Here is a 27,785-nt window from a genome sequence, read left to right as displayed (position 1 = left end):
CATGTCTTTCTAAATCACACCATAAATACATGATTTAAACAAAAATATGTAATTGCTTTGCTTTGCTCTTAAGCTTCTTGGTATATCTCAGAATTGTTGTTTCCTAAAATGACGAAACCAGCAAGTTTCCTCCTGAAATAGGGAATAATGTAAGAATGACACCGATTATACAAGTTTTAGTTCTGGAGGTTAATTACACGATTGTGATGATTTTAATGATAATTATAGTGGTGCTGAAATGGCAACGGGGTTTTCAAATGGCAATTAGACAATGAAAGCACTTTCTGTGCAAGAGAGAGACCAGCAGGCACTGTTGACCCTGGGCTGAAGGGATCCCTATCAGTAACCTGCCCAACACTAGTGTCAATTGACTGGAAGTCTGTCCATGGCTCCCTTCCAGTTACGTGTACACATCTGAACAAAATATCAAAGAGACTTATCAAAGAGATTTTCATAAAACCACTAAATTAACCACAGCATCATTGTTCAGTGAGGAAAATCAAACATGTCTAATTACAACCTTAAATAGCAATACAGTAACTGCTACGGTAGGAAAATTCTTCAAAGCCCAAAAATTCCAAAATAATTTCATACTGCCATCTAAAATGTTCTAAACAATTCTAGAATTGCAGCATATTCGGCAGCTATTTTATCAAAATGCAATACATTGGTAAATTTCTAGCCAAATAACTTTTATGATCATCTAAAATCAAGTTTTAAACTTAACTTTAGCAATATATACTGTACTTCAAAGGTACAGATCATAATCTACTTATCTCGAAAAACACTGCAACAAAACTGAACATGAGAGCACTCCGGCAAGCCAATCTGCCCTCACTAATTCCACCGCTGTCGTAGGTCAGCTCTGTACACACACACTCCAGTCAGAACAGCAGAGATCAGTTACTGTGACAAGTATCATTTTTATGCACTAAGGTTGTAGAGACAAATGGAATTCTTAGAACACTACTCAAAAATAGACTTTTAAAGACGAAGGTCCCAACTCCTTCTATATACATGCCAAGTTAGTCTGTCACAGAAAAATGTTCAATTTATACAGTGCAGTTTCTGCAGCATTTACAGTCAGTTTCATATTAAACAAAGAGCTGTCAAATCTAGCTGAGCTGGGCTAGCTGTTCAATCTGTGGAGGACGGAGTGGTGGCTGGCGCAGGTGCTTGAGTGCTCACTGCTGCTTCTCAAAGGCAAAAACCAAGTAAATACCTGAAGAAGAAATAAAAGTTTCATTTAGTTTTCATCTCTTCAGGATACACAAAACATCCTGCAGTCTGGTTTATAGCTTGGTGAGATTTCTTAAGATTCTCAAATAGCATTTAAGGAAGAAAAACTTCAATAAGTTTCAAAAGTTCTGTATTATTTGCTTCATATTTAGGCAGTAAGGGATTATTTATGTTTGTGTCAAAATGAGTACCTCCCATAATACTGACATCGTAGCCCACAGAAAAGTGAATTCATCAGACCTAATACATCCCTTAAAACTGTTTAAAGTAAAACAAACAAACAAATACCTAAAAAGTATAAAAGCAAAGAAAACTAAAACTAAAAGCATCTTAAGGACTCAAATGTTTTTACTTGGAGCAAGTTAGTAGGTAGAATAAGTACATTTACAATGAGTACTATTAGCCATACATGGTAACTTAAAATTTCTATTTATAAAAACTTAAAAAAAAGTACTAAGAAAATATGGAAAAAAAAAAAACATGAACTTGAAAATAGGTGTCAATAATCAGGCTGAGGAGTATGAGACTGCATTGACAGATTTATGAGATAATTCCACTGGTGACTACTGAGTTTCACCTCTGAAAATAGCTTCATTAAACATGGAGTCTCTGACATATGAGTGTGGTGGAGTGAATGGAAAATTCCCATTATTGTTTGGATCATAAATGTTCTCCCAAAGCCATATTTTGGGGGCTTGTATCTCCAAGCCTGTGGCAAGACTGGGAGGGAGAGCAACTTTTGAAGATGGAGCCTAGAAAAGGTTACTAATTAATTGGTGCACATGTTTGACTGTATTAGAAAGGGATAGGAAAATCTAGCCATCTCTTTTATACCCAGCCATCATCACACACGTATACACCACCAAAACACCATCACCACCATCACCACCATTACCACCACCATGTTCTGAGTATCACAGGCCCAAAGCAATAGGGCCTAGAGGCTGTGTGAAGCTAAAACCTATCTTTCCCCACAAGAAACTGATTTTTTCAAGTATTTTAACATAGTGACAGAAAGTGGATATAGACTCTTCCTGTCTGCTTAACTGCCATTATCTCTTCCTTCTTTCCTTATTTCAATGTGGGTAAAAGTGGTAGACAAGGGCTCTAAATACTCTGCCTAAGTTTTTCCAGTAGAAAATATTTGTTCTGATCCAAAAGACTAGAAAGTGAGATGATGCTACTTTATGAAGCAAGGGCAACAAGAAAAGGAAATGAGCATTGTCCAGAAGCTGTAGAGAAAACAATGGGAAAGAATTCTGTATATCTGGGATAAATATCCAGTCTTAGAAGACAATCATCCTTGCAAGAACACAACAATTTATGCAAATGAAGTGGAAATACAATTCACTGGGGAGTCAGTGTTGGAAGAAAGTAGGTGAGGTAGAAGACTACTTCAAAGCAGAAGGTAAGGGTGATCAACCATGTCTTACATATCAGTTGGAACAGAGCTTCCACTCTGCTGTGATTTGAAGATAAGTGCCTGCCCTTCCACACAAAGTGTGCATGAGGTTAAAACAAAATAGTGAATGGTGAGATTCTTAAGAAGTAAGAAATAAATCATTATCATAATAGGATTCTTACAAAAATACTATTCCATTCATATTTGAAACTTACTTCAAGTGAAGAAAATATTATAAATACTATATTTCAGATACGAAAACTAAGGCTTAAAAATGTTTTTATTTATCTCAATGTACCTACTAAATTAAGAAGAGAACTCATAATTTCATATTTGTATGCAAATTTAGCAAATATGTTAGTTTTAAAAATTCTCCTTGCTTGGGGATGGGATTTAGCTCACTGGGAAAGTTCTTGCTTGCCAATTGCAAGGCACTTAGTTTGGCTCTCAGCTCTAGGAAAAAAATTCTGCTTATTTATTTACAATAATGTTTCCTTAAACTATATATTTTTTTCCTCTTGTGATAGGATAAAAGTTCCCTTATTGGTTTCATTTCTACCAAATTCAACTCTTGATTAATTTAATGGAGACTGTTAGGCCTTTACTCTATTTGCCATCAAATTCAGAGAAAGTTTCAACCTTTAAAACACACTGGACACATTTTATTTTTAGTTAGAACATAGAACAGCCTTTTGCATGAGCTCCTTCATACCCTTATAGGAATGCAAGTCTGTTCATTATTAATCTTACGATATGGAAAATAGTTCATTTGTATGGAAATAGCTGAATTGGTATGATGTGTTCCTTGTTCAAAATAAAACACAGATATCTGATTAAAAGCCAAATCTTTCTTTGAAAAGGTCGAAAATGGTGGCTTCAAATGAATAATTTCAGCCTTATTCTGTGCAGGTCACTGATGAGCTGCTCTGTCAAAATATCATCTGGTTGTCTTCTGTCCTATGAAATAGCAATCTTTAAAAATCCTGTTTCTCCTAAGAGTTGTAAAAATAGATATGTGATGATCTTTGAATTCAGATATTTTGTGATGTAATGTGTGTGTGTCAAGTTGAACTATATAAAAGTAATATGTATATACATATATCAAAATATATACATATATATGTATAACAGGACCACAGACTTAAAGAGATTTTATGGTGAACATTATGTACCCTACAATTTAAGTCTATATAAGAATTTATGTATAAAGAAATCAAGATGTGTTTTACATGTTTGGATACATCTGTACAATTATGCACATAAAAATGTTCATAAATAAGAACTGAAATCAAAAGGCCTGTGAACAGTAAAGTACAATATCAATCTTGATGTGTTCATTGATTATATACTCTAGAGCTAGAGCTAGAGGTGACAGTGAATAATTCTATTTATGTCAAGTTGAACAACTAACTTTACATTTGGTGTTAGAAGCTAGCAATTGATTTTAGGTGGGCTCAGAAATAACAACTAGTAGAGATTCTGAGGGAAGTCGTTGCTGCTAAAAGATGTGCTTATTAATTACTGTGCTGTAAATATTTATAAAAATTGACACACTACTCATGTTGGAGTATATTAGTACTCATGTACGGCATATGATTGTAGTAACTGGATATCTAACATATAAATTCACCAAGCTTCAGATTTTGTAATCCTGTATAGAAGTGGTAAAAATTACCTAGACACAGTGCTAACTCCACCCTGTAAAAAATTTTGTGTGGGTGGTCCTAAACAGTTGGGGGTATGTTTCCCATGACAGTGCAAACAGTACAAGATTTCCAGTGATAGGGCAGTACAAGCTTTCCTGCTTTTCTGCAAATTACTAAAAATGAGCATTAGTGAATTTGAAAGCATTTAATGCACATTTATAATCATGAACATATTTTTTCAGATTTTACTCCTGTAATTACATTGCTGAACAGAAATGCATATACTCGATGTAATCTTTATTATAAAAGGGCTATGGTGTTATTTTGATTAGTACAATTCATACCTATCTTTACACTATTAAACGTAATATAAGATTAGACTTCAACAATAGTGGTTAATAAAATAAGACCATTTTGATGTAATTAATACTAAAATGGGGACTATAATCTTTAAATCATATTAGAAATGTAAGGAATTCTTTATGGTATTTCCAGCTGTGGAAACATTGATGTATATGAACTTTATTTTATGGCTGTCATTTCCTATATATGACATATCACGGATTTTTTAGCCAACCAAGCTTTCATAATTTGACCTAAATTGCTGTACTTTGAAGGAAAATGATTTTATTTAGAAAGTTATTTTCAGTTATTGATTTTGTCTTCTCACAATGTCATTAACTGTGTTTTAAAGATTTTGATTTCTAGATAATGATACTCACTTTCTCAGAAAGGACAGGTCCAATTCTAGCCAAGTATTTTGGGCCCACATCCCTTCCTATGCCTTCCAATTGTATTATATTTTAATGTAGGAAGGCTTATTGTGGTTACAGTTATTTTCTTCTTCAATCCAAAGACTTTAACTTTTAATTAGCTAATTAATTAGTTTTTGATTGCTAAGAATCAAAGCAAGACCTTTTCTCTAAAATAGTGAAAAGCTCTAACATTGAGTTTGAATTGCTTAAGGGCTGTGCTTGCAGAGTTAGCTTACTTGCCAAACTGTCTTTCTCCAGACAGGCCTTAGAAAAGATTTCCGAAGAGTACATAGGTAACATCAACATATACATGCATATTGGAAACTAAGTTTGGGGAGATAAGTAAGATAGGAATAAAGGAATGAAAATGTACATAATAGAATACTAATATTTAAAAATGAAGATCAGCCATGAAAATGAGAGCCGACCTTGCTGATGCTTGTTAGATGAGTGTATCATTTCCACATTTTACACCTTTTAAAGTGTTTCTATTTCCTTGAACTTGGAGCTTTAGCTAGGTTGAAAGGTTCTCTAGTATGTAAACAACACTTCTACGCTATATTGGTTTTAGATGGAATCTAGTAGGCTTTTCTATGCTGACTGGCTTCAGCCCTTCATCCTGAGTAGCTAGTATTACAGGCATTAATCTCCAGTGTCCAGAATTTATTTGTAGACTTGGAAGCAACAATTTTGCCCATTTTTATTATTAATTTAATATGTAGTATAATTATCTTTGATTTGCAGTTTCTTGTAGGTATCTTTTCACATTATACTTTTACTAGGTGAGGAGTAATTTGATTAAAATTAAACTACATTAAAAAAAAGTATTAAGAATATTAAAGGGTACATGTAACACAGAACTATTAAGAAGTAAAGAGACACACATAATATGATATGTTAAAACCCATCAGATTATCTAAGTGTGGTGTTCTAGGGCTTACTAAGGAAGTTGAGTCAAAATGGTATATTCCTAAAACAACATTTACCTGTGATACAGTCCAGGTAAGAGGATCAAGCTCCAAGACAATCTATGTTGTATAGTGTATTCAAGACCAGCTTGGCCTACATAGCAAGACCTTGTCCAAATCAAAACAAACCAATTCAACAACAACAAATCATTGAGTGCTAGGGATTTATGCCTGTAATCTTAGCTACTTAGAAGACTGAGATGAGGATTGTGAGTCCAGATCAACCCAGGCAAAATGTTTTTTAGATTACATCTCAACCAACAGCTAGCATGGTAGTTAACACCTGTCACCCAGGTACGCAGGAGGCTAAGATCAAAGTTCAGAGATCAAAGACTAAGGTCAATCTTGCCAAAAAGTTTGTGAGACCTCAACTCAACAGAAAAGGCTGGGTATGATGGCATGTATCTGTCATCCCCACTATGACAGAAAGGATGAACGGGACTGCAGTGTAGGGTAGCCAGGCAAAAATAAAGACTGAACCTCAAACACAGTCAGATCAAAAGGGGCTGGAGGCATGGCTCAAGTAAGAGAGCTTGCTTAGCATGAGTGAAGCCTGGGATCAAAAACAATTCTGAGGTAAAGAAATCGAAGTTTAGTAACAAGTAGGTGGCAGTTTATGGTGAGCAAGAGCCTAAATATATTTTCCCTCACCAACACATAGCAAGAAAAGTGAGATTAGATATATACATGGATATAGATACATTTGTATACACAAACACAACCTAAAATGTGTACTTTCAAGTATTAAGGGTTCTTTGAAAAAGAATCTCAAATGCTCAAACAGTTAAATAAATGACATACTTACTTGTAGCTTCCCATTCTGACTTACTTAAGGTTCCCTACAATTAAAAATGAGAATTTTAGATTCACAATGGAAGTAAACATATGCTTAATTTTCAATAATGGTTTGAGGTGGCCAAAATCTCCTTACCTCATCTAAATATATATAATTTACTGCTAACAGTATTATGTGTTTGACACATAAATCAGTGAGATTTCCCTTTAGTAGCATCTTACCATTTTTGTCCTCCTGTTAAAAGGGTAAATGTGTATAGTAACAGTGAGAGAGAGAGAAGGGGAAGGGAGAATGGGAATAAAGGGGGTAGAAGGAGATGCAGAGGAATGGAGAGAAGACAGGGAGGGGAGGGATAATATGTGTGTATGTAACTGTAAAATGCATCTACCTAAAACTTTTAAAACACTAAATAGTACTGGAGGAGGGAGTATTATTTTTGGTTTCCAAAGAAGCCATAGAACAAAGCATGAAACATTTCAACACAGTACTGTATGTGCTTTGCACATGCCACTGACTTGAGACTCAGCAGCATCAGATCTGGATGTAATGTCATATGGCGGAAATGATGAATATGAACGGTATTCTTAAGAAATTTGCAGAAATTTGCCAGGGAACTGTTGTTTCTATGGATGATGAAGCTCAGCTAGAGCACATAGCACTGTGGTATTGTCACACTTCTAATTTTTAAAAAGTGTGAATTTTCACACTTTGTATATTCACTTTGTACCCACTTCTGCATTTAAGCTCATGGTGGTCTGAATTCTGTGTCTGGAACACAGAGGCAGCAATGTTTACAAGAACACAGTATCTTGTAATCTAAGCCTTTAGCCTCATGCTAAACTCACTGAAGTAAGTTTTATTCCATGACCCATGTCAAAAGCCATGGTAACTTAGGAGTAACAGACTACCATCCATTTGATTTGTAATTCAGTATTGTGAACACATGAAATAGTCAGCTAAACCTCTTCATAATGCATGATCCCTCCCCCCTTCTCTGTAAAATTCTGTTAAAAATGTAAACTTACCAAAGGTAATCTTACTTGACTGTTTTTCATGTACTCTGCAGCATGTTTATAGTCATCTGCCTTTTCAGAGGTAAGTTTAGAATTCTCATTTGCAGGATATGGCTGATGAAACAAATGAAATACCTACTTAAGATATTACACTGACATTTAAAACTCAGACAATAAATCACTGAAATAAAATACTAAGACTAATCCTAGAATACTATTTTAGGACTACAAATTACATATCGTTTTAAAGTATCAAAAAAATAAAAAAAAAGTAAAAGAGGATCTTCTCGTAAAAGCATAGTCTTGGAAAATTTACAGCTGGAACAAACTACATAGATTAATTTCAACCGAAGACCATTTAGTGCCAAACTTCTGCATCTTTTTTACTGCTGGCCATGGGCTTCTTTGGTTATAAAGAAGGTATCAAAAGAGTTAAGCATTAACACAATGGCAATTTATCAACATTACCACAACTAGAAATAACAGAACTAAAAATGGTTAGTCAAGTTGGGCGCAGGTGGATCATGCCTGTAGTCCTAGCTGCTCAGGAGACTGAGATTTGATGACCGTGGTTCACAGCTGGCCTAGACAGGAAGTCCCTGGAACCCTTATCTTCAACAAACCACCAGAAAACTCAAAGTACAGCTGTGGCTCGAAGTGGTAGAGCACTAACCTTGAGCAGAGCACTAGCCTTGAGCATGAAAGCTCAGGGACAATGCCCAGACGCTGAATTAAAGCCCCATGAATGGAAAAAATAAAAATAAAAAAAGAAGTCAATAGAAAGTCTTGTTTAGGATAATAAAAGATGGAAGTGTGTAAAGGAATATTAAAAAAAAAAGAGTGAATGCTTGCAATATACTATATACATTTATGAAATTCCCTTATACTATAGATGTACATTAATTTAAAAAAGGAAAAAAAATCAAGAAAAGTGAAATTCATACATTTGATTTAAAATGCATGAATTATAATAGGGGGCCAGGAGTATAGCCTAGTGGTAGAATGCTCACCTAGCACACACACACAGTGTGTGTGTGTCACTTACATCTGAATGGGCAGATAAATAAAGATGTGTTTCAAGGACTGGAAGCAGAGACTTGGTAGTGTCAGTATAACAGATGCAAAGTATAGAGTTCAAACCCCAGGACTGACAAACTAGGTTTCAATGATGGTCTGAATTCTGTGTTTGGAACAGAGATGCTTATTGCTATTTAACCAGTTTTAAATAATATTGTTTTATGCTATGAAGCAGTTTATCTTTTAATACAAGCAACTCGAATAACTAATTATGTATGTATACACACACATATTTCTTGGGTAGTTCAAGGATTTTAACTTAGGGCCCTGTGCTTGCTAGGTTGATATTCTACTATGTGAGCCATAACTCCAGTTGAGGCTGGCCTGGAACTTCAGTCCTTCATAGCTTAGCTCACTGAGTAGATAGAATTATTGGCATGAGCTACTGTACCCAGAAAAACATGTTTTCCCTATAATAGTCACATATTTTGTATAAGTTTTATCATATAACCACAAATCAGGTAAAAAGGAATTACTTCAAAATCTAGGTCTCCAGAAGGGTTTTTAAGGAAAATGATCCATGAATGCCTACCTTGCTTTTTTGTCCTTATTCTTTTAAAAATAATTTAAAGGAAGTTTAGGCATTAAAAATTAAGCTATTGCCAAGGCACCAGTAGCACATGCCTGTAATCCTAGCCACTTAGAAGACTGACATCTGAAGATTGTGGCTCTAAGCCTGCGTAGGAAAGACCCCAGGAGATTCTTATCTCCAACTAACCACTCAAAAACTGGAAGTGGTGCTGTGGATCATGCAGTAGGCTTGCAGACAGAGTCCAGGCCTTGAGTTCAAGCCCTACAACTGACAAAAAGAAAAAAGAAAAAAAAAAAGCTATTTATCTGCTTAAGAGTATGGTTCTGCTGAGTATAGCGAGCACTGGATCCTGAGTTCCAGGATAGCCTAGGGCTATATAGCAAGACTGAATTAATAACTCCCCCCCCCAAAAAAAAAGTACTGAGCTATTTGTGGATTTCATCTTGTCTGTATTAACTTTTTAGCACCCTTAACATAAGGCATAACACAATACTATTTTTTTTAAACATCGATACTACCATACTATCATGTTGTAAAACTTTATTCCGAAAGGTTGTCATGTCATTTTGTTGTAAATCTATTTTGTTCTCCAACTTCTCACTGTACAATTCCACCATGAGATGATGTACCAACCAACACACTTTCTCCTCTACTGATCATTTTGAAAGACCATATTAAAGTTACAAAACTGACTCCCCCCATCCTTTGAGAGGATCTCCTCTCAAAGGAACTACTTTTCCAGACTGTTCCCAGAGTAAATTCACAGCAAGTGAGTGTCAGGCTGTGGTGTGTACAGTTTCTTGGCCGACTACATCGTTCTATCCTTTCTTTCTCTGCCAAGCACTCTAGGAAAGCTGGCGAGCCTGGGCCAGCTGAAGGCTGGAAGCTTCAGGAAATGACATTTCATTAGTAAATATCTGGGAGTTCCACTTGAATCTCTGACCTGAACTAAAATGGAGCATCCTGACTGTTCTTTCTAACCTCTGGTCTCAATGTCCCTGCAAACCATCCTCCCTAATGCTACTTAGGTGGCACTATCAGGTCTTGTCCTCCCCTGCTCCACATCCTTCAGGAAGTGATTTGGTCATGAAGTAGGAGGAAAACTTAAGCTTTTCAAACTACTGCTATTATTGCTGTGTTTAAGACAGACCTAGTCATAGGTTCATGTCCCTAACAGCAAGGTGGGGAATGGGGGTTGGGTACAAAAACTGAAAAATCGGTGAGCTAAAGAAATACAAGTTAGGAGCAGGAAGTTTGGCCTAGTGGTAGAGTGCTTGCCTAGCATGCACGATGCCCTGGGTTCGATTTCTCAGTACTACTTATATAGAAAAAGCAAGAAGTGGTGCTGTGGCTCAAGTGAAAGAGTATTAGCCTTTAAAAAGCCTAAGGACAGTGCTCAGGCTCTGCATTCAAGCCCTAGGACTGGCAAAAACAACCACAACAACAATAACAAAGGAATACAAGTTACTAATGGCTCCTCAAACATCCTCACTCTTGCCTGCCCTTTTTGTGTATCACTACACTTTGCTTTTTCTTCATCACTGCTGCTACCTATTGTATGTTTGCCTCCTGCTTCTCTCCAGTCTCACTTCCTGAAGTACATTTTAAAATGAATGGCACATTAATTCACTGCCTATACGCTAAAAAAAATATGAATGAGTGCTCACTGTGGAAGTAAAGCCTCATGAAGAAAAGCAATGTGCTAAATAAAGGTGAGCCAGCATGGGAAACTAATAAACACACACATTTTCTAGCTTTCTCTCCTTTAAAGACAAGCAAAATAAGCTCCTGTATCTAATACAAAGCAAATGTAAACAATCCTAAGTATATAAAAAACAAAATGAATGATTATGGGTGTCAAAAGACAATTTAGGATCCCTACTCACGGAGGAGTGGGTAAACCTGTGGCTTTCTATGCAGCTAATATAAAAACTAAGAAAATCTAAATTAAGTTAGGTAACTGTAAGCCCCTCACTTTCCTCTCTGAACCTAAGACTTCCCAGTTAGAAACTGTGTAAGTGACTGCTTTGCTTTCTTCATGGGGGTAATTATGAGGATAAGACCATATGCCTAAAGTACTTAAAAGAATAAATATACTAAAATAAATTCTCTTAAGTTTAATGCTCATTTGATAACTACATTCTGCTGACATGAGAATCTTACCAATAACAAACATGTTCCCTTAATTAAACAGTGCTTGATAGAGATGAAAAGGAAGCTGCATGTTTCAAGTTGCCCAGACTCCCTGAACTCAGCTGCATGAGAACAAGTGCCGGGGTCTAGGCAGAAAAGCAGGTCTCAATCTGAGCACAGTCTGAAAGACAGTCTTGCTAGACATTTATCAAAGAACATAATCATGCATGGTAGGAGCCTGCCTTGGACTACTGAAATAAAACTTTTGTAAAGAAGTACTTCACAAATAAAGATAGTTTTCCCTAATGGGGGACATTTATCCAGGTCTATCATAACAGGGACACTACAGGCAATCTTCTAGTTGGCAGAGGGCAGGAATGCTATGGTAATCCCTACAGGACAGAAAATAGCATCATTCCAATCCACCCTGTTAACAGCACTGAAGTGGAGAATTTTAAATAATATGACCTAGAAAACAATCTGATAAGAGCATACTCATTCACCCACCAAGTACTTACTGAACACCCACTATGGAAAGCTTCTGTATTAATCTCTATCTGTGGGCTAAAGTCCTGAACCACTGTAATTCCTGTGAAATATTTTTACCTATTTATGTCTATATAGCTTTGAAAGGATCTGAAAAACAATCAAACACATTTAGCACATCCTGGAATTTTTATGGCTTTTCTGGATTCTTACCTCTAGAGCCTGCATTCGCTTCAAGAGCATTTTGTTTTCATTGTTCTTAATCTTTTCTTCGTAGAACTCCAGAAATGTTTTCTTGTAGACTAGTTTCATGTTGTACTTCTTTGCCATTCTGTCCAAAAAAGATTAATGAAAAGGCTTCCAGATATTTGTAATTCCTCAACAGCTTCTTTTTGCACTATAACAGTGACATCTTCATAAGAAAATGGAAAGACTTGGAAAAAAATCATATTAAGTGAAGTAAGCCAGACCCCAAAAAACACAGGGTCGTTGGTTTCTCTCATGGGGAATAATTAGTATATGTCTAGGATAGACCCAGCAGAGAATCACAATAGTTCAATAGCTATGTACATATGACCACATAACATGATGCTAATTGATGGGCTGGGAGTTTGGCGTAGTGGCAGAGTGCTTGCCTAGCATGCATAAAGACCTGGGTTCAATCCCTCTGTACCACATACATAGAAAAGCTGGAAGTGATGCTGTGGCTCAAATGGTAGATCACTAGCCTTAAGGAAAAACCCCAAGGCCCCAGGACAGTGTTCAGGCCCTGAGTTCAATCCCCATCACTGGCTAAATAAATAAATAAAGATAAAAGATGTTAATGGAGGGGCTGGGAGTTTGGCCTAGTGGTACAGTGCTTGCCTAGCATGCACGAAGACCCAGGTTCGATTCCTTGGTACCACATACATAGCAAAACGCCAGAAGTGGTGCTGAGGCTCAAGTGGTAGAGTGCTAGTCTTGAGAAAGTCCAAGGACAGTGCTCAAGCCCTGAGCCCAAGCCCAGGATTGGCAAAAAAAAAAAAAAAAAAAAGACGTTAATGGAAATGAACTCCAAGATAGGAAATAAGAGGGTTTTTGTTATTGTTTTTAATGTATTGCATGAAGTTACTTCTTTTTTCTTTCATTCCCCACCTCCCTCGGTTTGTCACAGTGTCCTGTATATATGTTTGTCTGATTTGAGGAAGGGGAGGGGAATAACAAAATGGTGAGATAAAGGACAAAGGATGAACCAATGCAACAGAGATACTCACAAGATACTTTGTTGAAAATGAACTTTACAACCTGGGGTAGGAGGTGAGGAGGTGGGAGAAAACAAGGAGGAGGTAACAAGATCTACAAGAAATCTACTCACTACCTTACTTATGTAATTGTAACCTCTTTGTATATCACTTTTATGATAAAATAAGTTAAATTTAAAAAGAAAAATCTACTACTTCTTCCTGAATGTCTGTAGGTAGCAGAGAAAGGCGATAGCTTCAGGGACTGCAGAATGGAGAGAAGTTTTAGAGAACATTTTTACCCATTCTATTTTACTTATCTGATCTGCCCCCTCCAAACCCATTGCATTTAAAAGAGTTCCTTGCTTTTATTTAGTAACAGTACTAGAAATTGAATTAAGGGACTCATGTGTGCTGGGTAAGTGCTCTATTGCTTGAGCTATTTGTCCAGTGTCTCTAGCTCTTCTTGCTTATTTTTTTATTGTGCAGATAGGGATTTATTACCCTTGTGTGGGGAAGCCTGGAACTTTGTTGATCTTCCTGGCTCATATCCCAGGTAGCTGGGCCTATAAGAGTACAATGCCTAGCCTAAACGCTTTGTGAAGAGGTTTATTCTACCTTCCAGGCTCCATCCCCTAACCAGATATACGATTAATTTTTACTCTACATCTTAGATTGCTTCTTAGTTTTAGAATTCTTTTTTACCAAACCTCTAGATGCTAACAGTTTTAAAGAACTGGCCCCAAGGCTCTATTCACTTTCCTCCCTTCTGCTGAAAGCTATCTATCTAGAACATGGCTCTGCGACATCAATTCCAACTTCTCAAATGTAAGACTGAACCTCACAGGATCATTTTCCTGAAAATCCTTCTTCCTACAGTAAGTTCTTCTATCTCTTTCCCCTACACTTACTGTGGTCAATGTACCATGAAGTTCTCTGTACTTTATAATTTCACATAGGTCCTCCTTTCCTCCTATATTTGTCACCACCCAGACCAGCAGAGTCATGGCCTCTATTTGAGTTGACCTTATACTCTGCTCCCTAGCAGGAAGAATAATGTATATATCACAGCCTCACAGCCTGATCCTTACCCTCAATTTTCCCCATGGTTACAGTTTGCCATGACACTTAGGAACTGAGATTACATCCCTGAATCAGGATTTTCATTTAAGGATTTAAATAGGCAATTTCAAAGCCATACTGAAACGTAAACAACTATCTCTGTGAAAAGGAGAACCTTCGGCTTCGGAAGGTTCCTAGCATTTACCAAGAAGAGATTTTGCTATGTGTGACATCAAGTAACTTCTACTATGACTGAAGATGACTGGCTCCTTTTCTTACCCACAGAATAATGTGATTCCAGGAATGGAGGGAAGGAAGGAACCCTACAAAACTCAGGTTCAAAGATTTGTACTGTCCCAATCTTAAATATAAGATTACCATGTATGAAGTCAGACATTAGACTTTTTCATTGGTGCCTACTAATATATGTGATGAGTAGTGATATTAATAAAATAGTAATAAAGTAAAACATTCTTACTCAGTTAGCAGTGGAAAATAGACCAAGAATTCAGGGACATCCACAACACCTTCCAAGTTGAAGTCATATTTGCAGCCAAATAAAGGATAATCTCCTTTCTTCTGAAATTTCACAGTATATATTTCATTCCCAAATGACTCTGTTTCTGAAGCTTCAAGACGTCTTCTACCAGGATTATCCCACAACCAAATATAAAGATTAGCATAGTTATTTTAGTCATCATATTAAACATATGAAAAACTACATGGTACCACTTAAAAAGATAGCAGATTTTTAATTTCACTCAAGCTCCTTTACTAGGAAGCTGAGATCTGAGGATCAAAGCACAAAGCCAGCCTAGGCATTAAGTCTGTGAGATTCTTATTTCCAACTAACTATCAAAAAGCCATAAATAAAATTGTAAGTAAGTATAAGAATGCTACCCTAGGCACAAAGGCTCAGGAAGAACACACAGACCCTGAGTCCAAATCCCAAGACAAGCACATAAATAAGTAAATAAATAGCTATGTACTGAAAGATCTTGATGGTCTTATCCGTAAATCAGGTATCCCTCACTGCAAATGGTTAAGTCTCCAGCCTCCAATCTTGTATTGGTAGTTTGCTTATCACTATAGTCTCTGGCTCAGTTAACTTTCCTCTCCAACTTATACATAGAAAGATTTTCTTTTATGAACTTATCTGTGGATTGGTTCATCTTGGAGTATTTACTCAAATATACAATCAAAGTGCTCAGCACTTATAAGACTAAATAAATGGCTTATTTTATAAACTCCATCTGTGGTAGACACTGACTACTTCAACCACTGGTTTGCTCAATACTCAATATTTTGCAAACTACAAAACATTTAGAAGTACTTACATCAGTTCAAAGCTATTGGGAGTGGTGCCAATAAAATAGCCTCCAGGGCTAAGCCTCTCACAAGCATTTCTGAGCATCATGTCAGCCTGGTCAGGGGACTCAAAGGAGTAATGACAAGCAAACTGACAACTGCAGATGTTAAAGGATGTTTCTGGATCACGAAATTTGTCAGCCAAAAGTTCCTGCAACAAACATGAATTGACTAAGATTCTGAGGTGTTTTACTAGAATTTAGGGTTCTTAAAATAAAAATCAACTTTCTCTTTTCATCATTCTTCCTCCTTACTCTTGCTATAAAGTTTAAAAGAATATCCTGATTTAAAGTAATCTGATTTCCATTTTCATAGTAACTTAAAAACCTAGGGCCTAAATACCGTTTTTTTTAAAATGCATCAATCCAATAGGGCATTTCAAGGTGATCTTTTCCTTGGGCTTTACTTCAAGGCTAAAGTGTCATTTGACAATAACTTGTATATAAAAACAAAAGCAAATAAAACCTGATCATTAGTATCTTTAAGAAATACAAGTACTGATAAAGCTTAAAGTATCTCCAACTTTCTAGCAAGATACTACAATATTTTTTTCTTACTTTCAAAACTGCCAACAAGTGATTAAAGGTAGCTACAATATTGCATATGCAAGTCAAAAATGTTCAGTTCACATAATAACTTCAATTCATAGTTAAGAAATTTAGAAATTTAGAAATGGAAAGTGGAAAAAAGCAAAAGGATTGGTATAGTATGAAACTATTCTAATAAATTATACAGTGAGGAAAACGTACTGGTAAGTTCAGTTTTATTTGAAAATGAAGTCAGCCCTTCAGATCTTAAGGCTCTGCATTAGTGGATTCAATTAACTATGAACTGAAAATAAAAATTAAAAAATTTAAATTAAAAAATTTAAAAATTTAAAAAATTTAAAAAAGACAATGATGCTGTCATTATTGCCTAAACATTATAGCAAACATCTGATTTATACAGCACTTCCACTGTAGTTGGTATAATCAGCCATATAGAGGTCTGTAAATACTATTCATATGAGAGCTTTGCAACTGTTGGTTTCTTGGAACCAATCCTCTTGCACTCTGTCAATTAACTATATGGGAAAATAAATCTTGTTCAAACTAAAAGGCAACAATGTGATTTGAAAAACTCAAACTATTACAAGTAAAATATTCTCAGCCAAACATCAATGGCTTATGACTATAATCACAGCTTTTTAGGAGGCAGAGATGGGGGACTCATTGAAGATCAGCTTGTGTCATTCTAGACACAAGAGGAGCTAAGATTTGGGAGGCTGCAATTCTAGGCCAGTCCAGGCAAAAGAGTTCAAGAGAACTCATCTCAACAGAAACAGAAAGCACAGTGGCATTGGGTGGGGCTGGGTGATGACAAGCATAGTGGGACATGCTTATCACAAGCCTACACAGACGTGTAAACAAAAGGATCAAGACTCATGTAGGCCCAGGAAAAAACAAAACTCAAAAATCTCAAAAATAATGAGAGCAGAAGAATTTAAAAGCATGGCTCAAGCTGTAGAGCACCTGCTGAGTGAGCAAGAAGCAATACTGAGTTCTAGCCTCAGTATTGGAAAAGAGAAAAAAAAAGGGTAAAGTATTAATTTATGATAGCATTTACTTTAAATGGAAAATGTGCTTACTAAGAATATTGTTTTCTTTGTGTTCTTGGGGTTTAAACTCAGGGCCTCACTTGAACCATACCCTCAATTTTTCTCTAGGTAGGGTCTCATGCTTTACCATGAGACTATACTAGGACTAGCATCCTTCTACTTCTGCCTAGTGGTACAGTGCTTGCCTAGCATGCACGAAGACCCGGGTTCAATTCCTCAGTACCACATACATAGAAAAAAGCCAGAAGTGGTGCTGAGGCTCAAGTGGTAGAACTCTAGCCTTAAAGTCCAAGGACAGTGCACAGGCTCTGAGTTCAAGCCCAAGACTGGCAAAATAAATACATAAATAAAGAAATAAAATAAAACAAACTATAAAAGTAAAACAAAATCATATACCTTTGAACAGTCAGCAGTTATGAATTCTGCATTAAAAATAAATTCATTATCTCGACGATATTTCATGTCCTCATAGCGTTGCTGACACTGCTTAACAGAAATGTCCGCAATATCTGGAAGAGAGGAAAGGTGTTCGCAACAGCAGGGATCTCAACCAAAATATTTGCATTAAAATTCAGCTTTAGTGAAAGCAAAAAGTTACGCTTATTTTTAAAACTGAAGTGTTTTTTCCTCAAGGGAGTACTGATATCTGGAAGTTTCAATATAATTCTTTTAAGTGTTTATTCCAAGTTAAATGGCAGAAAGGGCAGATTCCAGTTTGAATTATAAAATCCAACTATATATATTTGTGTGTGTGTGTGTGTCCACTTTTGAAAAAATCAAGTTCCTACTTTCAAAATAAACTGTTTTCCCTTCCCTCTGTTTGTGGAGACTTGCATTGGTAGTGCAAAAGCAAGGTTTGGGAAAACACTGATGATGAATGGAACAAAGCAGTATCAAAGCATATGGAAGGCACATTAAAATATTTTCCCCCACTACAAAGTAAGTGAAAAAGGACAGTTTCCATTAAACATGTTTTTTGACAGAGAAGTAAACTAATTTTGCTAACTCTGTTCATCCTATAATACTTGTGGCTCCAAAGCCAAATGTGACTTGTAAGTTGTGAGTTGACTTAACAGAATGACTAACAACTATAATAATTCACACTTGAGTATCTGCAACAAATCTTCTTGAAAATCAATAGTATCACTTCAAAGAAAATGAGGAATAATTTTGTTGTAAAAGATATTTGAGTTTTAAATGAAAATGAAAATTTAAAAAAACTATTAACCACCATGAATAGATGTTTCTTAGGATTTTCTGTTATTATAAACATAGAAAATGTGTCTAAGTTCAGTAAATAGCGTTTTCCAAATAATACAAAAACATTTGAAAAGTAAAAAAGGGACTAACAGATTTTAATGAAACTAAGTAAGGAAGTTAGTTTGTCACTACATCTTTAAATTCTGTATTATAAACAACCTTGAAGGAACTACCACTTGTCAACTTTTAATGTGTAATTAAAGACCAATTCTCATCATTATCTGAAGACACTAATACTTTTATTTAATAATTATACATTAAATACAGAAATAGCTGGAATATTCTTTTTCCTATTCAAAATACTAGCAAAAATATAAAGGAAAATATCAGCAGCCTCATTCACTAATTCAAATATCTTTTAAATTCTCTGCTTTAATTTCTAATAGGGTTAGCATCAAAAGATAAAATGTCTTAGATAAATGCATTCTAGTGTCTTTAACAATTACAACACTTAGGAAACCAAAACCATTGAGTTGTGAGTGCTTTGGAGGCAAAGCTGTTGGTTGCACCCTTCTAAACACATCACTTCAGGAAGAAATTAAAGTCAGCTGTTCCCACGTAAAAGACTGGTCACCGCATTCAGGACTTGATTCATGCAGTCACCAAGTTCCCACCAACGTTTCACTTATGCTTCATAAAAACTGTTGTCTAGATCTATTATTTCATCAAAGACGGAAAAAAAAAAAACAACAGTGGTTTTCCTAATCCTATCATTTCTACTTATTCATTGTGATTTGTCTCTTCAGTCATTACCCTGAAATCCTGTTCATATGGAGACAGGACAAATGTTGCACTGTCTCCTTTCAACGACAGAGTTTCAGAACACTCAGCACCTCCAATAGTGAATGAGGTTTTTCCTTTGTTTGATGCATCCAATCACTACACATTTTGATGTATGAATTTCCTATCTGGTCGTGCTTTCAAATTTGTCCTTTAGACATGATTGATGTCACCTTTGATAGCATCCTTCCTTGTGTGAAGGAAAAACCATCTGGAAAGTCTTTGGGCTAATTTTTTAAATTACCCATTTAATGTACAGACCCAACAGAAAGCAAGATAATGTTGTATCAAGATAATTTCCCTTTCATCTGATAATAAATAATTCCTTCCTGTGCCAATATTTATCTTACCAGCACAAATTAGCTTGTTAATTCTTCCCTTTCTCCACTTGAGCAAATCTCCACCTTTACCACATCCCAGATCCAAAACAGTGATATTCCGGGGTTTTTTTTGCCGTACCTTTTCTAGAAATTCCCCTAAAAAAAAAATAGTCACAATAAGTTTTCTCTTTATTTTTACTAAAATATAAATTGTCATCTTTAATAACATATAATATAAACTACTATTCATTTATGTAATTTGTAACAATAGTGCAAAATAAACCCAGTCAGTTAACTTGATCCTGATCCTCTACCATTAAGTTTATAAGGATAGACTTTTGAAAGCTACGTTCAGAATCTGAGTCAGCATTAAGTAGAAAACATACTAAATAGCATTTGTGAGACTTTCTTTGGTAGCTTTAGCTTTTCAAAGCTAGGTGTTTAACTTCTAATACATTTAAATAAACTGAAGTAGCCACAGAATGCTTGATTATCAAAAAAATTTAGGCATGCTTACCAACGGAAACGTAAGGTCCAGTCCAAAAAACACCTACTTTGTTGTTGTTTTTGCTAGTCCTGGGACTTTAACTCAGCGCCTGAGGCACTGTCCTTGGGCTTTCTCAAGGCTAGAGCTCTACCACTTCAGACACAAGGCCACTTCCAGATTTTTCTGTGTATGTGGTACTGAGGAATCAAACCTGCATCTTTGTGCATGCTAGACAAGCACTCCACCACTAGGCCAAATTCCTGGTCCCCCCAAAACACCTACTTTTACCACCAGAATTCTAAACACCCAATTTACCATATTGTACTAATAGCTAATTAACAAAAATCACCATGTATAAATAAGCAAAAAGTTTAAAGAGCACCCACAGGCTCATTTACATATACATATATGCATACGTATACATACATATAGTCACCCATACAAATACATACATACAGGGGATTTTGTTTTTTTTTGAGACAGAGTCTTGCCATGTAGTCCAGGCTAACCTTGAATGTGTGCCTTGTCCCTTAGCCTTCCAAATATTGGCATTACAGATGGGAATCACCATGCCTGGCTAAAGGCTTATTAATGTCATAAAGGTAAGGGAAGTATTCAGCAATTCTAGAACTTGATACAACGAATCCTGTATCTCCTTTCCCTGTCATAGTTTAACTATTTGTAGTTCATGTGTATACTGCTGATTCTACACAAATACTTGTATAGGATCTGACAATTAACTTTCAACAGAAGCACCACTATTTTTACATTTAAGGTCCTATCATGTTATGAAAAATAGCATAACAAATTAAAAAATAAAAATCTCAGCAATTCTAAATTTCTTATTTCTAATAATGACTATTAATATCTATTTTCTTTTCAAAGAAGTCTATCACATTCAAGAACTGTACTCAACTGTAAGCATCAAGATGAAGGAAAAACAAATAGGAATGTGCTGAGGAGAGAAAGGAATGAGGCAGAGAGTTCAGATCACAGTGATTCAACTAGGATCAGAAAGACAGGTGCACAGAAAATCACTTATGGAGAGTTACAACAGCTGAAGAAGAAACTAATTCTGAGATGAGAGCAAAATATTCCAAATCTGATTTATATTTTGTTACAAACTACCTATTTTCATAATTATAAATACATGTAAGACATGGAAAATATAAACTAAAAAAATACTTATTTGTTGAAAAATATTCATGCATTAGGCATCATTAAAAAATTCAATGATAACATCTCTGCTTCACTGAGGGTAGAAGCTAGGTACAGAGAGAATGTTAATAGAGATGGCATGGAGAGGCAGAGATGGTGGTTAAAAAATTTTTTTTCTCCATGGTCACTGTTTTGATTTTGGTACTTGTTTATATGATTTGAGAAAGGAAGGGGAATCATAGAAACAGTGGGACAAAGGGCGAACCAATCCAATAGTGATCTCACTGAACACTGTGTTGGAAATGAACTATACGACTTGGAGGGGAGAAGAATGGGGAGAGGGAAAAGGGAAGAAAACAAGGGAATGGATAAACACTGTTCAAAAAGAAATGCACTCATTACCTTATATGTAATCTTATACGTATGTAACTCTTCTGTACATCACCTTTACAATTAAAAATAAATAAATAAAAGCAAGATCCCATTCTGAGAAATAAGCCAGGCAATGGCAGCATACCACCTGTAATCCCAGCTATGTGAAAGGCACAAGTGGGAGAACTCATGTCTGAGGCCAACTCCAAGTAAAATCACTGAGACCCTATCTCAAAATAATCAGCTCAAAAAAAAAAATGTCAAGTGATGGTAGAGAGCATGATTTCAAATCCTAGTAAGGCCAAAAAAAATTTTAAAAAGGACGTTTAAAGAAAACATGAAAATCATGACGGTTAACAGATAGAAAATAGGAAATACTGAAATGAACCTAGTTAGTTCATATTATAGCTAGTAAAAAAATGTATTTATGTTTAGCATTTTATTCTTTACAGTACTAAAACAAAAGGCATTCCCACCAGGTGCTGGTGGCTTGCACCTATAATCCTAGCAACTCAAGAGGTTGATATCTGACGATCTTGGGTGGAAGACAGTTCAGGAAGCAAAGTCATGAGACTATTAACCCCAGTTAACCACCAAAAAAAGCTGGAAGTGAAGGTGTAGCTCAAATGGTAGAGAACTAGCCTTGAGCAAAAAAAGCCCAGTACACAAAAAACACATTCTCAATTTTGTTTAGACTGGCTTTTTGTTTTTATTCTTTCATTATTAAAATCTTCAAAGCAAACTTTAAAAAATACTCTAAACTTAAGTATAAAAGCCATATTTCTTCATGCATTAGATTTACAAGGCAATAAATTCTAAATCACATTTTCTTCATTCAATTTCCACTTTAAATTCAAAGATGATTATCCACTGATAAAACTGTTAGGTTATCCCAAAACTGAACATCTTTATTAATCTTTAAAATAAACATTATTTCTTTCATACAAGAAAGCAATTTAGTGGACTAAAGATGTCAAAAAATCATGACTTTCTTTTTGACTTAATGGAACCTGAATGTTTAATCCAGAAATATGCCTTTACTCTTAAACTAAGAGAATGACAGCATTAAGGAAAGCCTACTAACTTACTATCACTTGAACATCTATTAATACTCTATTTTGTCTATCAAAAGTAAAACATTACAAGTATTTACCTAGTTTTGGATCCAACTTTACAGAATCAAGCATGATCACTAAATGTATAAAAAGTAAAAGACTTAATAGACTCCATAGTCTGATGTATAGTATACATTTGGGAGGAGGAGAAGGAAAAGGAGGAGGGGAGGGGGAAGAGGAGGGGGGAAAGAGTGGGGGAGGGGCAAGTAAGCTAGACAGGAGATGAAGCTTAGTGCCAGAGGACCTCTGACCCTTGAAAGAGCCTCATTTTAACCCCTAGCACCAAACATAGTAGTTATTAATAATGAAAAACTGCATTTAAAAACTCCAAATGAAAAGGCAAATACCAATCATACCGATAAGAACACTTTTAATCCAATTATTAAAGTTTCTTAGGTAAAAAATACGACTTTGACTACGCTTCTCCAAACCAACTTCCTGAAGCTCATTGTAGTGGGCAGCCACTGCTGAACTGTGTCCTTCATCCAGGCTCTGAAAGTAAAACAAAAGAGATGAAAGATTAGAACAGTGTAAAACAACAACTAAGCCTCAGAACATCTAACCTATGAAAAGATAAAATGCTACTAAAGTGAACCACATTCAGCAACAATACCCAAAGAAATGATACTAATTATCATCAGACCTATGACTAGTTTTCCTCTATTTCTTTTTTTTAAATATATTTTTATTGTAGTTAATAAAAGGGTTACATGATATTTGCCAGATTTTCCTCTATTTCTTAAGAACAAAAGTTGTTTAAATTTTTCCATCTTGGGACCGGGGGTTTAGGTGAGTGGTAGAGTGCTTGCCTAGCATGCACGAAGACTGAGTTTGATTCCTTGGTACCACATACATAGAAAAGTCAAAAGTGGTGCTGTAAATCAAGTGGTAGAACACTAGGCCTTGAGAAAGCACAGGACCTGAGTTTAAGCCCTAGAACTGGCAAAAAAAAAAAAAAAAAAAAATTCATCTTCTTTTATTTATATAATTTTAGTGTTAACTTCTTAATAAAACCAGATCCAAGCACTGATTTAGTGCATTCAATAAGTTATAGTCAATGGATGGAGGTCTTATAAGGGAACAAAATAGAAATAAGACATCATTTGTGATGTCTTATTTGTGATACTGTGAAACTGGTGGGAGGATTAAACAAGATAATATACATAAGAGTAAATTTAAAAATGAAGTTTTACTGCTACTCAAGTTTCTGGTCAAATAAAAGTTCTGAAATAAACAATTATCTTCTTAGTACAAGCTTCACCTTAACAAAAATTAAATTCTAAGAATTAAAAGCCTATCTGCAAAAGGTAGGTTTTAGTGGCTCATACCTGTAATCCAAGCTATACAGGAAGCTTAGATTTTGAGGATACAGGTTCAAAGCCAGTCTAGGCAAAATAGTTCGTGAGTCTCTTACCTCTAATTAATCAGCAAAAAGCTAGAAATGCAGGTATGCATTAATTAAGAGATTGCTAGAGAGGCAAGAATGTGAGGCCTTGAGTTTTAGCCATGGCACACCAGCCCAATAACAGTCTACTTGTGTCCTATCTTTATATGTCTTTAAAGTAGTTACATTTGCTGTGCAGTACTGGCTCATTCCTGTAATCCTAACTACTCAGTAGCCTGAAACTTGAAGGATCTAGATTCAATGCTAGCCTGGGAAGAAAAGTCCAAGAGACTTCATTTCCAATTAACCAGCAAAATGCAAAATTGGAAGAATGGCTCAAGTGGCAGTGCTTCAGACATGGGCAAGAAAAAGAGTACAAGGCCTTGAGTTTAAGCCCTGGTGTGTGCACATGTGCATGTGTATGCGCACGCACATGCGAACGCACATGTGCACACGCACGTGCGCGCGCGCGCGCGCACACACACACACACGGTCATTCTAAGCTATTAACTTTATGTAAAAAAAATATATAATTCTACAATTGCGCCATATTTACAGCTGACACATAGTAGTACAAATAAGATACATTAAACATACTTTATGTTTCTCAGAAATGTCTTCCAGTTCTCTTTTCATCTTTTTCTGAGTGCCATCTCCAGTGGAAGGTTCATCTTTTGAAACATCATCAGTTTCCAGTTTTCTTTTCTTTGAAGCACCTTCATCACCAGAACCCTTTTCCTCTGGGACGTCAACATCAGGTTTTCTTTTCTTGGATGGAGTGTCTTCCTCATAGCTGGAACCTTCCTCCACAAGCCCATCTTCAAATGGTTTTCTCTTTTTTGGTGTGTTTAACTGATCACAGATAGGAATCTTTTCAGAAAGCCCAGTCTCTGGTACTGTTGTACTGTCATTAATACTGAATGAAGATCCTGTTTCAGAACCTACTGATGTTTTTGCCTCTTCAAGAGACATCTTTTCACATTTCACAGCTTTCGTAATATTTTCCATTTCTAATTACTTGAACTGATGATAAAACCTCATGAACCAACTCTGAAAAGGCAAAAATTTGATATCACTTACAAATCTTTAAAACAGTTTTAAAGTAGAAGTTACCTATTTTTGTAGTCAGCTAAAAGTTTTAATTTTAATGCACATAGAATACTGAAAATATTTATATGTACTGTGCATCAACTTGTGAGTATGAAGTAGTACTAATCATAATTTTTCTAAAAGTCTATAATTTCATTCATAAAAACTTACTGTGGGTATTAAAACTGACAAATGAAATGGGGATATACAAATACAAATGAGTATCTTTCATCCCCAAATTCAAAATGTTCTGGAATACAACAGTTGCAAGCATTTCATTAGTATGCAAACTCTGGCCAATCAAGAATTAAATAAAAATATTACTTTCCCAAATTTATGTGTTAATTTTTTGTATAGGCATGAAACTGTAAGCACATACTAAATTCTTTGGATTATACTAATAAGAGTAAACTTTTGATATAAGGGATGAAGCAAATCAAGAGAAAGGTCTCAGGATTATGGTTTTAATATGAATGCTGTCCATATGTTCATGTATTGACAGCTTGGTCCCCATCAGGCAGTACTACTGTGGGAGATTCTGGAAACTTTAAGAGCTAGGGCCTTGCTAGAGGAAGTAGTTCACTGAGGCTACGCCTCAGAAACTGCCACCCCTTTTCTGCTTTCTGCCCAACATGAGGTAAATAGCCTCTTCCTTATATACTCCTATTGCCACAATGTTGTCTCACCACAGATCTAGAATCAACAGTCAAGAACTACATATAGAAATCTCTGCAACCAAAATCCAAAGGAAATCTTTCTTCCTGTTAAGTTGTTCTCTCAGTCACGCTGAGAGATTATGCACAAATTAACTAATCCAGGAATCTAAAACAAAGACTTCTGAAATCCTTATTTCCAAATGAGAAAAGAGAGTAGGAATGGTTTTAGTCTTTCAGCACATAGCTTGAGGTTTAATGACCATTAAGTTTTAGACCTGTAAAATGGGAGGGAGAGGGAAGTAACTGAGTTATCTATGTGACAAGAATTGTTAAGTTATTCAATAAACACACTGACCCCTTATTATAGAAGTTAAAGGTGAATTATGTTTTCAAGAAGGTACAACAATATACTACTATTAAAATGTCAGGCTAGACACAGTAGCTCGTGTTTGGATCAGGAACACTATAGTCCATGCAAGCCAAAGAAGATAATTTAGTGAGATCGCCTACATAAAGAAACAAGCCAGGAATGATGGTTCACACAGTTCATTACATAGGAGGCATAAGTAAGAGGATCATGGTCTGAGCTGGTATGGACAAAAGTATGAGACCCTACCTAAAAAGTAAAACAAAAAAGGACTAGGGCATGGCTTAAATGAAAGAGCACTTGTCTAGTCAAGTGTAAGACCTTGATTGCAATCTCAGCAGTATAAAATAAAATGGTAAAATATAAAATGTTAGGTTGTGGAATTCAAATCAAGTAGAGAAGAAAAACAAAAGTAAAAAAAAAATCTCTCCTTTGCCATTTACTTCCTAAAAAAAAAAAAGTCAATTTATACATCCAGATAAAGCAATGTGACATATTACCTTCTGCTATAATTATCACCTAAGATTATTATTGGGGTTTAAGTCTGAACCTTATTTATACATAATTACATTATTTCAACAAATGTAACACTATGTAAACACGACATCAGATGATTTTAAAACTAGCCGAATGCTTAGAACTGAGTATCAAATAGCTCAGTCGATAGAGTGCTTGTTTGCCTAGCATGCTTCAGGACCTGAGTTCGATGCCAGCTTCTCATGAACAGTAAAAACAGAAAGTGACCTAAGGAAAGTACACCGTATAGAAGCAAGCTCCGTGTCAGATCCCTTGAAGAAGGAAAAAAAAAAAAAAAAGAGTAGAATTAAGACAATCGAGTTTGTTTGGGGATCACATCTGTGAAACAAGCCACATCTCAACGACACTTTAATCTCTGCTGACTATCTTCAGCTCAGGCTAAGTCAAACCACGCTCTCGAGCATGGGCTTGACTGCCCAATGCTGCCCGAGACCAGCCAACAGAGCGGGGGAAGACCACGGTGCCAAATTCACCCCCTTGTGGCAGTCAATGAGCTCGGGGCCTCACACTCCATCCTCAGCTGGGGTCTCAAAGGCGCCGCTCAAGACGAAGGAAATCCTTCTGTAGACCCCACGCTGCCCCTAGCTCGCCCCTCAGCTCAGTCCGAGGTAAAATCAGGCGGCTCCAGGGTTCTTCCCCGGCGCTCTCCGTCTGGAGAAGCAATGGCGCCCTCCATCCACTTCAGTACCCACTTCGCTCTCCGCCAGGATCACAGGAAATGCCCCTCGCGCACACAGCAGTAGGGCACAGGGATAAGACAGACCGTGTTCTGCTGATTAACTCTTACATCTGATCGACAAAGACAAAGGTACGAGGGCCGGCCACAGCCCACACTTACCAACACGGCGCACCACGATTCTGTTTGCGGAAACGGCGGCTCCACGCCAGGCGCGTCTTGTTGCGTCACTTCCGGAATCGCGGCTTCGCGTGACTCGACGCTCTAGCTTGGAGCGTCGCTTCCTCAGT

At 36.2% G+C, this 27,785-nt stretch overlaps 1 protein-coding gene across 2 annotated transcripts; it reads right to left on the bottom strand.

Annotated features, from left to right (window-relative positions):
- Nucleotides 1-5: 5 nt before the first annotated feature.
- On the bottom strand, nucleotides 6-27,750 carry Rnmt (RNA guanine-7 methyltransferase). Of its 2 annotated transcripts, none has more exons than XM_090353460.1 (11): nucleotides 27,658-27,750; nucleotides 24,768-25,220; nucleotides 23,143-23,278; nucleotides 19,685-19,810; nucleotides 17,691-17,803; nucleotides 15,667-15,848; nucleotides 14,808-14,972; nucleotides 12,261-12,378; nucleotides 7,832-7,933; nucleotides 6,816-6,849; nucleotides 6-1,222 (listed from the first exon to the last, which is right to left on the bottom strand). In XM_090353460.1, the coding sequence occupies exons 2-11, from the start codon at nucleotides 25,176-25,178 to the stop codon at nucleotides 1,185-1,187; spliced, it is 1,425 nt and encodes a 474-aa protein (XP_090209586.1). In that variant the 5' UTR covers nucleotides 25,179-25,220; nucleotides 27,658-27,750; the 3' UTR covers nucleotides 6-1,184. The 2 variants fall into 2 exon arrangements, with proteins under 2 accessions (XP_090209586.1, XP_090209587.1); XM_090353461.1 differs by lacking the exon at nucleotides 27,658-27,750 and adding an exon at nucleotides 27,512-27,588.
- Nucleotides 27,751-27,785: the final 35 nt, after the last annotated feature.

Source organism: Megascapheus bottae, chromosome 19, assembly GCF_031878675.1.
Source record: "Megascapheus bottae isolate mThoBot1 chromosome 19, mThoBot2.hap1, whole genome shotgun sequence".
Taxonomy (NCBI): Eukaryota; Metazoa; Chordata; class Mammalia; order Rodentia; family Geomyidae; genus Megascapheus; species Megascapheus bottae.
Note: the sequence above shows the minus strand (reverse complement) of the source record. Positions and strands in the feature narration are given on the sequence as shown.

Coding starts and splice junctions, on each gene's coding strand:
- Rnmt (XM_090353460.1), bottom strand. CDS start 25,178: ATGGAAAATATTACGAAAGCTGTGAAATGTGAAAAGATGTCTCTTGAA. Junction 23,279..24,767: donor ACATTTCTGAGAAACATAAA/GTATGTTTAATG, acceptor TTTTACTTTCAG/AGCCTGGATGAAGGACACAG. Junction 1,223..6,815: donor GTCAGAATGGGAAGCTACAA/GTAAGTATGTCA, acceptor TTTCTTCTTCAG/GTATTTACTTGGTTTTTGCC.